At 34.6% G+C, this 13,658-nt stretch overlaps 2 protein-coding genes across 3 annotated transcripts; one reads left to right on the forward strand and one right to left on the reverse strand.

Moving 5' to 3' along the window:
* Window positions 1-4: 4 nt before the first annotated feature.
* Window positions 5-2,463, forward strand: LOC21407142 (probable E3 ubiquitin-protein ligase LOG2; the record flags this gene model as incomplete). The annotated part of the gene is made up of 3 exons (XM_010109245.2): window positions 5-453; window positions 1,084-1,579; window positions 1,958-2,463. Coding segments are annotated over 3 exons (1,062 nt in total), but the record flags the coding sequence as incomplete, so codon positions are not given.
* Window positions 2,464-2,920: 457 nt separating this feature from the next.
* Window positions 2,921-5,084, reverse strand: LOC21407143. 2 transcript variants are annotated; one of them, XM_024172943.1, is made up of 2 exons: window positions 4,814-5,084; window positions 2,921-4,589 (listed from the first exon to the last, which is right to left on the reverse strand). In XM_024172943.1, the coding sequence occupies exons 1-2, from the start codon at window positions 4,921-4,923 to the stop codon at window positions 3,215-3,217; spliced, it is 1,485 nt and encodes a 494-aa protein (XP_024028711.1). In that variant the 5' UTR covers window positions 4,924-5,084; the 3' UTR covers window positions 2,921-3,214. The 2 variants fall into 2 exon arrangements, with proteins under 2 accessions (XP_024028711.1, XP_010107548.1); XM_010109246.2 differs by having other exon boundaries at window positions 2,921-4,668.
* Between the last annotated feature and the right edge of the window lie 8,574 nt (window positions 5,085-13,658).

The following is a 13,658-nucleotide window of genomic DNA, read 5'->3' on the forward strand; positions in this document are numbered from 1 at the left end:
CACCCCCCCACCCCCGGCGGCGCCGCCGACTACTGCGGCTCAGCCAGAAATATCGGCGAACCGTTACGTGGTGACGGCGGCGGGGCCGTATTCGAATCAGAATCCTGGTCAGCAGTACTACCAGTATCCGGGTTACTACCCCCCTCCGCCGCCGGCGATGCCATTGCCTTTACCGGCACCGTTCGACCACCACCACCGTGGGGCGGCCCAGGCCCAGGCCCACCAGCAGCAGCAGGTGGTGACGGACATGGGCCAGGCCCAAGGGAATTGGGTCGGCGGGAGGTACCCTTGTGGGCCGGCGGCGGCGGCGACGCCGTATGTGGAGCATCAGAAGGCGGTGACGATAAGGAATGATGTTAATCTGAAGAAGGAGAGTCTGAGGATTGAGCCTGATGAGGATAATCCTGGGAAGTTTCTTGTTGCTTTTACTTTTGATGCCACTGTTTCTGGGAGGTAAAAGCCATTTTAAAAAAAAAAAAATTGTTCCTTCTGCATGTTAAAAGTATGAGAATTAGTGCTTTCGCTAGTTTGAATTGAAATTCAAGTTTTTATTACAATATTTTCTAATTCTTTCAACTCTAAGAGCGAAACGAACGACTCTAGTAAGACTAAAAAAATGGTATTTGTGCTGATTTAGACCGTCTCATAATTTTGATGTGATCTGACAATCTTCGTATTTTATGTCCAATTTTGTTTTCAGATTTTAGCGCTTTTTTTTTTTTTCTTCTTTTTGGTAGTAAAATCCTATATGTAGGGTGTTTTTGAGATGTTATTGATTGAGTTGGTTAGGAATTAGGTAAATGTATTAGTATGGTGAAGATTGTTAATTTTGCCATTACTTGATGATTGTCTTGAGACTAGGTTTTAATTAATGGTAGGTGATCTTAGTGTATCTATGTTGAGATTATAGAAAGGAAAAAACTTTATGGTAGTTCATTAAACAAAAATGGCAAAGCAGGAGTGTTTTTTTTTTTTTTAAGTCATTTATGGGATATTTCAATCAGTTTTGTTTTGTTTTGTTTTGTTTTTTTTTTGGGTGGTCTAATGTTTGTTTGTTGTTGATTTGTTTATCCATTGGAACAGCATGACTATCATTTTCTTTGCAAAAGAAGGGGAAGACTGTAACCTGACGCCAATGAAGGAAAATCATATTGCACCCATGACGGTTCATTTCCCGCAAGGTTTGGGACAGAAATTCAGACAGCCGTCTGGAACCGGGGTCGAATTATTGACGTTTGAGGAGACAGAATTGGTGAAAGTGGGGAATATGGACATCTACCCTCTAGCAGTGAAGGCAGAGGCAATCCCAGGTGCCCCAAATGGATCGGATGGAAGCCCTGAATCCGGAGCGATGAACTCTCAGATAACTCTGGCGGTTTTCGAGAAGGAGAAGGGAGAATTTCGGACGAGGGTTGCGAAGCAGATCTTGTGGGTAAATGGAATGAGATATGAGCTGCAAGAGATATACGGAATTGGGAATTCAGTTGAGGGTGATTTGGATGGTAATGACCCTGGAAAAGAATGTGTCATTTGTCTGTCCGAACCTCGGGACACAACTGTTCTTCCATGCCGACACATGGTAATTACACCTTCCCAATGCTTACCCTGTTGTTCCTATGATTATAAAACCTTGAAAAGGTTCAAGGTTACCATTTTAATAAGGCAGTTTATCACTCAAAGATTGCAATTCATAGGTTTTAGTAATACTTTGGGAAACCTTAAAGGCCTTTTGGACATAATATGATGAGGTTGATAAAAGTACTTTGCCAAGTTTGCATAGAAACCAATACATTTCTACTACATTATTTTGAGAAGCCAACTTCTTTTTAAGCATTTTACTTCTGAGAAAAAAGGAAAGGATTTTTTTTTTCTTTTGTTTTTAAAAAAAAATCTAGATGTAGGTGATACAAGAATCTATTGTTGATGTTTTTGTTCTGGTTTCTTTTATTGGTTGCAGTGCATGTGCAGCGGGTGCGCCAAGGTTTTGCGATTTCAGACGAACCGGTGTCCAATATGCCGGCAGCCAGTCGAGCGGCTTTTGGAGATAACGGTCAACAATGGATCCGAGGAATGAAGAAAGACAAGAGTACCGGCAAACAAGCGAGCCCTGTGTATATCCCTGTCGTTGTCTTTTAGTTTTCATCACTTCTCTTACTGCCGTTTTTGCAACTTGTTTTTACACTTGATGTTTCTTTTCTTTTAATAATTTAAAAGGAATTTATACACCATTGGCATGGATAACACGCTCTGCTTTTGCACCACAAAATGTACAAGCAAATGCATTCTTCTGTGCTTGCTTGGAAGGGGTCCTAGTTTTACATTCTTTATGCTTGGTTCTGTAGAAGCTTTTTGTTAAAATTTATAATATTTCCATTAATAGCTTTAGATTTAACAACTATTACTGTAATTGATCACTTAAAGCCAATTAGAATGAGCAGAGAGAATGCAGACAAGGCACAAAATGCCCGGTTTGTCTTTCCCTTCCAGATTTTTTTTTTTAATCACGCGTCGTTATAAGGAGAGTATATTAATATTACACATTGGATTATTTATTGGTAAAAAGTTATTTTTTTTTTCGTTTTTTAAAGTGAAAACTGACCTATATGTAGACAGGAAAAAGTCCCCGTTACCAAATTTACAGATTCTTAATACTTTCTCGTCTGTTCCACGCCTCTCTTTCCAAGTGGCAAAGATGATTAGCATTAAAGGCATTCTATAGATGGTAGCATTATTAACTTTCCAATACTTAAGCTAGAAAATGAATAACTTATTCAGTATCCTAATAATGGTGGACATAAAATATAATCCAAAGATGCCCTGTAAAGTGTAAAGCGTGGGTCTTCTGTCTTTCATGATCCCATATGTCGAATTAACAAAATCTTTATGTGCAAAGAAAGTAAAAGGCAATGGAACTATAAAATACACGCCCACAACAAATATTTTATTATGCAACTCCAAAGTGGATGTTGTTCATTTTAGTAGTTTCAAATGCCCAAATGCAAAAAGCATCTTGAACATTTGATTACATGCAAAAGAAACTTAAGACACAACACAGACACAACAAATGGTTGCTTATTTAAGATAGAATGCCCAACCATAAAGCAACTTAGATGCTCGTCACATCCAAGACACACGAATTAAACAGAAGCAACACAATACACAGTAAAGAAAACCTAATAGTTCACTAGAACAACCGTGGGATTATAGTTGCACTTCACCAAGCACCACTGGGGTTATAGTCTCCCCACCACTGATGGACAAACACACCACTGTGGCGGAGGTCCTTGAGCATGTCCGTGCACTTCACCAGCGTTGCGCCTTCCCCATCTACGTAGCCTGAACAGTGAAGAAACAGCTCGTCGACGTAGCATATCGCTCCACTTTCGAACAGCTCGGAGAGGAATTTCATTTCCACTGTCCCTGCATTCATCTTGAGGACCACAAAATCTGCGTACTGCACAGTTTCTTTGAACCAAGCAAGGAAATCGAAACCCGTATTTCCCAAATATGGCTCCAAATCTCCATCAGTGCTGACATTAGCCTCGGTTGCAGAGAGGCCAGGATGATAAACAAAGGTGATACCAGGCTTCTTAACGTAGGACAGCAAAACAGAAGTGTTGTGGTCAACAAAATAAACATTAAAAGCTTTGCTGTCAATAGGGTAGGAAGGGAGGAACCAATTTGTAACATTGGGGTTCAGGTGCTTCCCTGCCCCAATATCAACATAGACAAGCCGCTTCTTTGAAGAAGCATCCACAAACTTGGGCAGATAAGAAAAACTTTTCTCGAAATCCTTTGGCTGGTCCTCCACAAGAGGCTCCATGTGCTCTATGAAAGGTCTATTCGTTGTCAGAGATGGACAGTCTGCTGGCAGACGGTATTGCTCAAAGTATCCGGTGTTTTCAATCCTTTTCCTGAACGCAACCAAAGTGAGGTTGTTGATATGATTAACGTGCACTATACCAGAAGTTTTGAGCACTGAAGATATAGGCGTGGCAGATCTAATGAGACTATTCGGAGTCGAACCACTGGTGCCCAAAAGCACAGCCCCAATCCCGCCGGGGCTAAGAACGCGCTCGATCTCAAGCACAAGAAGCGCAGGAGCAGAAACCATATCCAGATCTCTCGAGAACACAAAATCAAACGATTTCTCCTCGTAATCAATCTCATACACAAATTGCCTGCGCCTGAACGAGAAAAATCGCTGCTCGTCAACATCATAAGCCTCAGAGAACCCCAAATCTCGCAACGCCTTGGCGGCCACAGCCGACCCTTCTCCAATGCAGAGAGCCTTCGCGCCAGCGGGGTTCAAGAATTGCTTCCCCATCAGCTCTCTGACTACGTCAGTGGTCAAATTCACATATTCCTTGCACTGCATCGGCTCAATGGAACTCCAAATGGGATTCAGATGACGACCCTGAAACACATACCAACTCGGAGTGAAGTTGGTGGTTGACTGGCCCAGATGCACGGCGCAGTCGCCGGACATTATAGGGGCGAGCATTTTCAGGTACGGCCCAGACAAAATGTGCACCAAGGGAATTACGGACAGAGCCGCGGCGATCAAGAAGGTGCGTATGAGCACGCGCCTCGCTACAGATCCGTGAAGGATTTGAAACTTGGGCGTCTTCGAATCCATGACTCTCTTCTCACAATCTCACTCGTGATCTGAGTAAGCGGAGAGCAAATTTTCTAAACTTTTCAGTTTATTTCTTTTCCTTTCTACAACTAGATTCTGGAAATCGAAATCTTTCTAGAGAGAGAAACAAGCCAAATCGGAAAACGAGATGAGAGAGATTATCGAGTGCAAAACCTGGACGAAGTGTGATTCCCACCCACGAGGACACCCATAGACTTTTGAAACCCTAACCAGACCCTCCTCGGAATCCTTCTCAGCGACGGTTCGTACCAGGTCCGATCCATATCTGACTGCTACCAAATCAAATCTCTGTTCTTGCGAAAAATCTACATTACATTCTTGAAGAACACGATATTTCCCTCGCTCGATTTGGAAATGAAACCCTAGATTTGGTTTGAAGCAGAGAGAGATTTGGGATATTAGGGATAAAAGTCTTAATTTCAGTGAAGTGGGAGGGCAGTGGAGTGAGAAATTTCTGACCTTATATAGCGGATAGACCACCGACACTTTTGACACGTGGCGAGATGTGAAAGCTTCTTAAGTTCTTAACCTTAAGCACGTCTTTTGGTATAAAAAAGTGTGCCAAACTTACTGATTAATAATGGTGGTGCTAAGAGAAAGATTCCAAATTAACTACTGTAATTTAGAAACACAATAGCACTCTTTTTCTGTTATTTTTTTTATTATGTTTTGTATCTAAATAGAAAATAAGATAATAAAATTTACGTATAGAATAATTAATGTAGAAAATGATAAAAAAAAAATGAAGATAGTATTTTTTTATTATTTATTCAGATTTATTGTCTCACTCTTTTTGTCTTGGTAACTGTCTCTCTAATTGAATTTTGACACTGTTAATTATTTAAATATTTTAAATATTTTGTTTTTATTTGTGTGATTAGATTTCTAAAATAGATATTATAACAAATAAGTAGCAAAGATACAACCACCAAAATAAAATAAAAAATGAGGACAATAGATCTAGACTTGCTTAGAGATGGGTTTGCTTTTCTAAATTTTAGGATAATTGGCACGGAATATCCCTAACCTCTTTAGTAGGTGATAGTTTGGTCCATATTCTTTTAATTTTGGTAAAATGATCCCCAACGTCATTAAATATCTACAATGATGTTTGGTTCATGGATTCAGAACCATTATCGTTTACGTGTGTTTTTTTTTAGAGAAAATACTATAGCGAGCTACGAATCATAATTCGAATCATAGCACGAATCCTCCTTTCAAACGTCCCCCTTTCATTTCCGTCTAGATCCATCAAATTACTTAAGTTAAAACCCTTGAAAATACAAAATTGTCCTAAACCCAATAATCAAAAGTTAGGGTTTTCTAAAAATGGGGCTTCTTCATGAGAAATTAGGAGAGCGTTTACTTTGGATGATTCGCCCTCCATTGACACCAGATTTAGCTTGCATTGACGACGGGCGATATTGGGTTGGTGGGAAGATGGTTGTTCGGCGAGTTAAAAGGAGCTGGAACCAAATTGACAAAAAACAAAAAACAAAAACAACAAATCACCATAAAATAACCTAAAAATAAAAAACTGACCACCAAAATCTGATATAAATCACCAGAAAATCACCGATAATCTCAAACTATAAAATTGATTTGAAATTAACAAATAATTAAAACAGAATCACCAAATGGTTTGGAACTCCATTTAAAAAAATCTGGTGTGAAACACGAGAAAATCACCTTCAAATAACGATAAAATCACCAAAAATATGAAACTATAAAACTGATTCAAAATTAACGATAAATTAAACAAAATAAACAGTTAAAAAACCGTAAATTGAAATTCTGTCAACAAAAACAAAAGCTGTAACAAGAACTGATCATCAAATTTGTATTGCTTACCACTAATGGATACTATATTACAAAATATCAAGGCAAATTCAACATAATTTCTACATTAAATTCCTACATCACTACACCTTTAGTTTACAAACAAACACTACGATTACAAAAATGAAGAACAAAACCCACTTCCACGTGCTGCTCCCACTGGAATTAAGAGATGGAGAACAAATTTCATACACAAAATTAAAAATTTCAGATTTCAAACAACTATTTTAATGAAAATCAAAACGTGCCACATATAAATGGTACCTATAAAATCTGCGTTCAGAATTGAAGTCTGTCCAAAAAGTGATTACCTTTGTGGGTTTCGGATTCTCATAGTCACACAAAGAGATTTCTTCCATTATAGCCCTAATTTGAAAAAAAAAAGTTCAAGAATGAAGAACTCTAATTTTTTTCACGTTTTTTTTAAAGAATATCAGCCTCCAATTAAATAAACTCATGATTTTACGTAAATAATCCTTGTAATCAAGTTACGTGAGGGGCTACATGGGTTTTAACTTTTAACGTGGGTAATTTAACGTATTGAAACGAAAAATACTTAATTACACTTATTTAATGACGTTAAGGACTATTTTGTTAAATTTAAAAGAATAAAAATTAAATTGTCAAGAGGTCAAGATCATTTGTACTAATTATCTTAAGTTTTATTTTAAGAAAAGCATTGTTCGTACTGGGCAGCCTGGAGGTATCCTTAAAAAAATTATTTATTTATATTGTTTTACTTTTTTTAATAGCTTTTTCTTGAGAAAAATTTTTAATAGCTTTAACCGCATTAATTATTCCCCTAAAAAAACAAGCCCACCATTAAGCATTGATGGCAACCGCTGAGAGTTCCATCTTATGGGCTACCATGTATCCATTATTGGACCTGCCCAAATAATTCAATACAAAAATTTTAAATTATGAGAAAAGGAGATACTTTTAGAGTTGATAGGCGATGAATTTTATCATCTATTCTTAATTAACATATTTTAATCAAAGTATTATATTAGCCAATTAATTAAGAAAAAAATGATAAAAATTTAGATTCAATGCATTTTAAAAAGACAAATTCAGTGGACATTTAGTTAATAGATTCAAAATTATGATTCAGAATTATTCTCAATTTACGTGTATTTTTTATGAGAGAAAATATTGTAACGAATCACGAACTATAATTCAAATTATGATACAAATTTATCTAGGGGTGGCAATTCGTGTCACGTGTCGTATTCGTGTCGTGTTTTAATCATTTCTTTCTAAATTTACAGTCAACCCGAACACGACCCGTGACACGAAATTTTTTAAAAACCGTAACACGAATACGACACAACCACTTTACGAGTTGACACGACCCGACCTGAAAATGACCCGTGACACGAAATTGACCCCTGAACTCGAAATTGACACAAAAATTGTATACTTTTATTTATTTTTTTTCATATTAAAAATAACTTAAAATTCATAATACACTAAATTACAATAACATCCATTGAAATTAAGCCAATAATAGTATAAGATTTTGAGTATAACTATCATGATATCACAAGTTCATAATAAAATTTAAAATATGCAATGAAAAATATATGTAATTTTTAGTTTTTTACGAGTTTCGTGTCGTGTTCGGGTTAGGTGGGTCCAACCCGAAATTGACCCATGTTTTTCGTGTCAATTTCAGGTCGACCCAATTATGATCCGAATATCTTTTTTCTCAACCCTAACCTGTAAAATTTGTGTCATTTTTAAGTTGTGTCGTCGTGTCGTGATCCATGTTGCCGGCCCTAAATTTACCGACCAAATAATTCACTCGACAATAATTGAAATAAATTGGTACGAGCAATCACGTCCAATTACAGCTGTCCACTTGTCTACCCTACATTGACTCACCGTACGACCCATAGTATTAGTGATGGCCATCATTTCAAGCAAAACAATGTCTCTACCAATGCCGTAGAGATGATTGTTATTTGGTAGTATTTAATATTTTTATAAGTGTTAATTCTACACATAATTTATGAGGTTTAGACCCAATTTCATTTTAGTTTTGACTTTTTAAACGTCATATAATGATGGAGTTTTAGAGGGCCACATGACGTTTCGTCTTAGGAAAAACATTTAAGGGTGTTCTAATATAACAAGGCTAAAAAGTTGATACTTACGGTTGGAATTAATTTCTTAACGACGGTTTTAAACAATATAATATAGGTTAATTTACAACATTTATAAGATGCTAAATGTTCAAGCAACATAAAACTAGATATCTAAACCATGGTAACTTTAGGTTGCTAAAATGAAAATAAGCACATACGTTACATAAAAATTATCTGTTAAAATTATGGTCATCTTAACGTACCATCATCACTCTGCCACATGACCACCCCAACTGACTAAAATGACCCCTTTAATATTTACCCCAACTAATTATTTTATATATATTTTTCTTTATCTCGCCCTTCTTAAAATTTTCCATTATGACATTTATATATGAACTGTTTAAAAATATATATTGAAAGTTTAATTTTTGAGTATCTCATATTTCAAACACAAATAGCTAAATAAATCAATAATCAATGATTCTCTTGTATAAGTTCACAATTTGTAGATTGCAGACGTTAAAAAGTGAATTCAATTTAATTAGAAGATCAATTCATTTAAATTAACAAAATATAAAAGTAATAAAATAAAATAAAAATTGTACCATTTTAATTTTAAACTTTGGTTTCACTCATTGAAAAAATTGTCTCCGCCAATGTCTACCATTAACTACTAATTACTACACTCAAACATCGTAACAGCCCCGTTTATTTCGTTGATTTGAGTTTAGAATTCGAGTTTTGCTACAGTAAAAAGCTCTCACAAACAATCACATCTAACTTTTTTGCTACAGTAAAAAGCTCTCACATAAAATTACATCTCAATTCGAATTAAAAACTCAAATTAGCGAACTAAATGAGCCCTTTATATCTAAACGGTAAAGTAATACCGACTGCGCGTTTTGTTGGTACTTCGAACGTGTTAGGGTTTGATTACAATAACCAAATAACATTATGAGTAGTAATAGTTTTGAAACACATAAACTAATACCGAGTGCTTGAATTTCGTTTATACTTTGAACTTGTTAGGGTTCGATTACAATAACCAATCAACACATTATGGGTGGTAACGGTTTTGATATACATAAACTAATACCGAGTTCCATATCTCTTATTTTCAAATGAATTAGAATGCTTTTTTTAATATTATTTTTCTTTGTAAAAATATCACTGAGAGTCTATTTAAAGAAGCTTCAATTTTATCATTAGAAAATATTTGTTTATTTAGAGTTCACAATTTAGGTTTTTTTAAGATTTTTTTTTAAATTAGTCCTTTTAAAAAATCTTTATTCAATAAAATTGGTATCCTTCAATACATATGGAATAATTTATAGGACGATTCTCTATTATACAAATAATAATCCACATAATTGGCCTTGCTGCCTTTCTTCCTTTATAGTGTTTGAACTAAGCGTTACATGCTATAAGATTTATCTTCTAATATACTACATTCTCCATCTAATGTTGTTCACTCATCTTATTTTCGTGTGCTCCCTTGTCATTACCTGCTTTTTTATATAATCAACTATCTAAGTCTGCTAATTATATAACATGCATTAAAAACTTACGTTACCACTTTAATTCACTCTCACAATACAACTCATTCACAATTACAGGTGTTTGCAGTCGGTTTGAGTGATTTTTTCATAAAAATCACAAGCCAAACCAAAAATAATTTGTTATTTTAAGCGGTTTGGGCAGTTTGATATTTTTGACAAAAATAAATTGAACCAAATCATTCGTAAGCGGTTTGAGCGGTTTAATTTGGGTTGTTTGAGCTTAAGACTAAAATAGTTTACAATAATTCATAAAAAATTATAAAATCGTTAATCCATAAAAATAAAAATAAGATGCAAGTTTAAAAATATAACTCAAAACTAGCAAATACATAAAAGTTCACCATTTAAAATTTTAATACAAACCTACAAAAATATGTGATATGGTGTATTTTATAAGTGTAGAACTTTTATTATGACTAATAAAAACTAAAATATAAATATTTTAAAATTTTAAAAATTATATATGTATATTTTTAGGCAGGCTATTAGACAGTTTGAGGAGTCAAAATCACAAACTAGACCGCTTAAAAAAATTAGATTAAAAAATTGATTTAGCCGTTTAATAATCTAAAAATAATTAAAGATTTAGTTCCATGTAATTTTGATTGAGCAATATTTTCGTGATTTGATGGATTTTTTGAATACCCTATTCACAACAAGCTCACAATTCGAGCAATGTACATAACGAGACGCTATTTGTTTACTCTACTTAAATGCTATTTCTTCGAGAGGCAAATATTCATTGTCGTTGTTGTTAGAAGTTTAATGGACATTTAGTTGATTGATTCATGATTTAAAATTATTTTTAATTTATATATATTTTTATAAGAAAAAATATTGTAATAAATCATAAATTATGATATGAATCTATTAATTAAACACACCGTTAATTAAGGTCTCGTTCACTTCGTGAATTTGAGTTTTTAATTCAAGTTGAGATGTGACATTTTCTGATAGTTTTTTACTGTAATAAAAAAATTAGATGTGATATTTTCTGAGAGTTTTTTACTGTAAAAACTTAAAATTAAAAATTCAAATCGGTAAAATAAAAGACACCTAGGTCAAACAAGGTTAATTACTTTACTACCCTTTCACCCAATAAGAAATGCTTTCCCACCTGCCACAATGCTGCCAATGTTGCCAGCTGTTGGTAACTAATAAAAGCAAAACTCTCTGCTTGTTGTTATGGAGATACATGTGGCTGCTATCATGTCTAAACAAAACCCTTTAAATTCTGTAACTAGCTGCTGCCGGACTGACACTTTACCTATAATAAATAGTGATTTTCGTCTTTAAATATTAAAATATTCACATAACACATTAATTGAGAAACTGTAGCCCCTTTATTTTGTTAATTCAAGTTTTGTTATAGTAAAAAATTCTCAGAAACAGTCACATTTAATTTTTTTATTATAGTAAAAAATATTTACATAAAATTACATCTCAACTCAAATTAAAAACTCAAATCAGTGAACTAAACAGACACAATATATTTTTAAAACTTTTAAGAGCAAATAGCATATTTATTTTTAATAGTACGTAAATAGCATTCTAATTTAAGAGACATATTGGACGCGTTTGATATTCTTTCTAAAATAATTTTATTTTTTGTATAAAAATAAAAAATGAAAATATTTTTAATTTTTAACAGAAATTATTTTTAAAAATGCATTTGATAATTTTATTAAGAGATTATTACTTACTGATACTTATAATATGAAATTTTGAGTTTATATTTCCTTTTAGAAAAAAAAGTGAGGTTTCGGTTGTTGTGTTGGAACTGAATATCTATATTTACTTGTTTATTTATTTATTTACTTACTCATTCATTTATTTATTTGTTTATAAAATTTATTTCAAAATACATCATACTGGGCCTTCCGTTCATATTTTATTTATTTTTATAAATATTAAACCCCTCTCAGGCGATGTTAGGAGCAGTGCGGAGTAGTTGAGTTAGTTGCTACCGTCTGATTAAGAGAGGATTGTGTTCATCATCCTTGTGTATAAATGTAAGAATTGTAAATTCTGGAACTCTGAACCTTAAGTTACTAGACTGTGGTTATTGTCTGTAATGTTATTTACATGTTTATGTATGTACAATATTGTATATCCTGTGGGTGAAGCCCTGAATAATGCTAGAGGCTCAAGTTTTAACCCTCTTGTAATCAGAAAGTGCAAAAGAGCCTGTCATTTTCTTGTCATTTAATTTCAAATGAGCCTTCACGTTACTAACTCCTACTTTGGGGCGTGACAGCCTACTACAAGGAGGAATCTCCTTATGGTGGCCGGCCAACATGTGGATAACGGAGAGTGAATTTTATTTCAAAATCAAATTAGAAGTGAGATAATTATCAATCTTTATCTTTGAGATAAATATTAGACTTTTTCTAAGAGTCTAACTACTACTCTATAAATAGGAGATTGCAGAAAATTAGAGAACATAATTTTTGCTCTCCCTAGCATAGGTGGCTGAATTTTATAGAGTGAAGAAAGAAAAAATTTTCTCTCAAATTTCACGTCGTGCATGTGTTGGACGTGTTTATGGAAAACTTCAGTGTTTATTTATCAATTTCATTTTGTTACAGGTGTGCCTACACACACATCTTCATATATTCAAGGAATTAACGAGGAAGATTCGGATGTTCTAAACTAGTTTAGAGCGAGGAATGTTTGTGGTCAAAGAACTCAAGTTATCGACTTAATTATTCGCTAGGTAAATAAATTATTTTGATTCATTTATTCGTGTATAAATTAATGTAACTGTCACGCCCCCCAAACGGGGTGGGTGACGTGGAGCTCGATTAGGGATTAATAAAGCAGATTCCCAGACCGGGCCCCACACTTAACTGCATTAAAATATAAATGAATTACAGAATCCCGGAGCCTCTGACACACAGGGCTCCACCCCACAGGACATACAGTATCGTACATACATGCTCATGTAATTAATCATTACAATAGACATCAACCACAGTCTAGTAAACCCAACAGAATTCTCAAATTCCTTACATTTGTCCAAGAGGATGTTCACGATCCTCACTTGATTCCAACAGCAGCATAACTCAGCTGCTCCGTAGCAAATATCCAACTACTGTGCACCGCTCCTCGAGTCTCCTGGGAGGGGTTTAACATTTAAAATATAAAACGTGAGCGAAAGGCCCAGTATGATATAATTTGAAATATTTAAAATAAATGAGCGCGTGAATGAATAATTGAACACATAAATAAAATAAGACATTCAGTCCCGACAGAACAGCCGGAACCTCACATCCTTTTTCTCAAAGGAAATATAACTGAAAATAACCATATTACAGGCTTCAGCAAGTAATTAGTACAAATTACTTACCTAACCAAGTGCCTCGCCTACCCGGACCGGTTTCGGGTTCTGCCCCCGAGGATGCACTCTCCGCATCCTATCTAGGCTTACAGCAATAGACTCTATTACCAGTTCACAAGATCTCTTCGCTTAAGAAATCATTTATTAAACATTTTGAAATCGTTAATACG

This window comes from Morus notabilis, unplaced genomic scaffold (assembly GCF_000414095.1).
Source record: "Morus notabilis unplaced genomic scaffold, ASM41409v2 Scaffold342, whole genome shotgun sequence".
In the NCBI taxonomy this organism is placed as follows: Eukaryota; Viridiplantae; Streptophyta; class Magnoliopsida; order Rosales; family Moraceae; genus Morus; species Morus notabilis.

Bases quoted from the DNA above. Each gene is read 5' to 3' on its own strand.
- LOC21407143 (XM_024172943.1), bottom strand. From the start codon at position 4,923: ATGGATCGGACCTGGTACGAACCGTCGCTGAGAAGGATTCCGAGGAGG. The intron at 4,590-4,813 runs GTTTTGCACTCG...ATCTGTAGCGAG, and splicing joins GGGAATCACACTTCGTCCAG to GCGCGTGCTCATACGCACCT.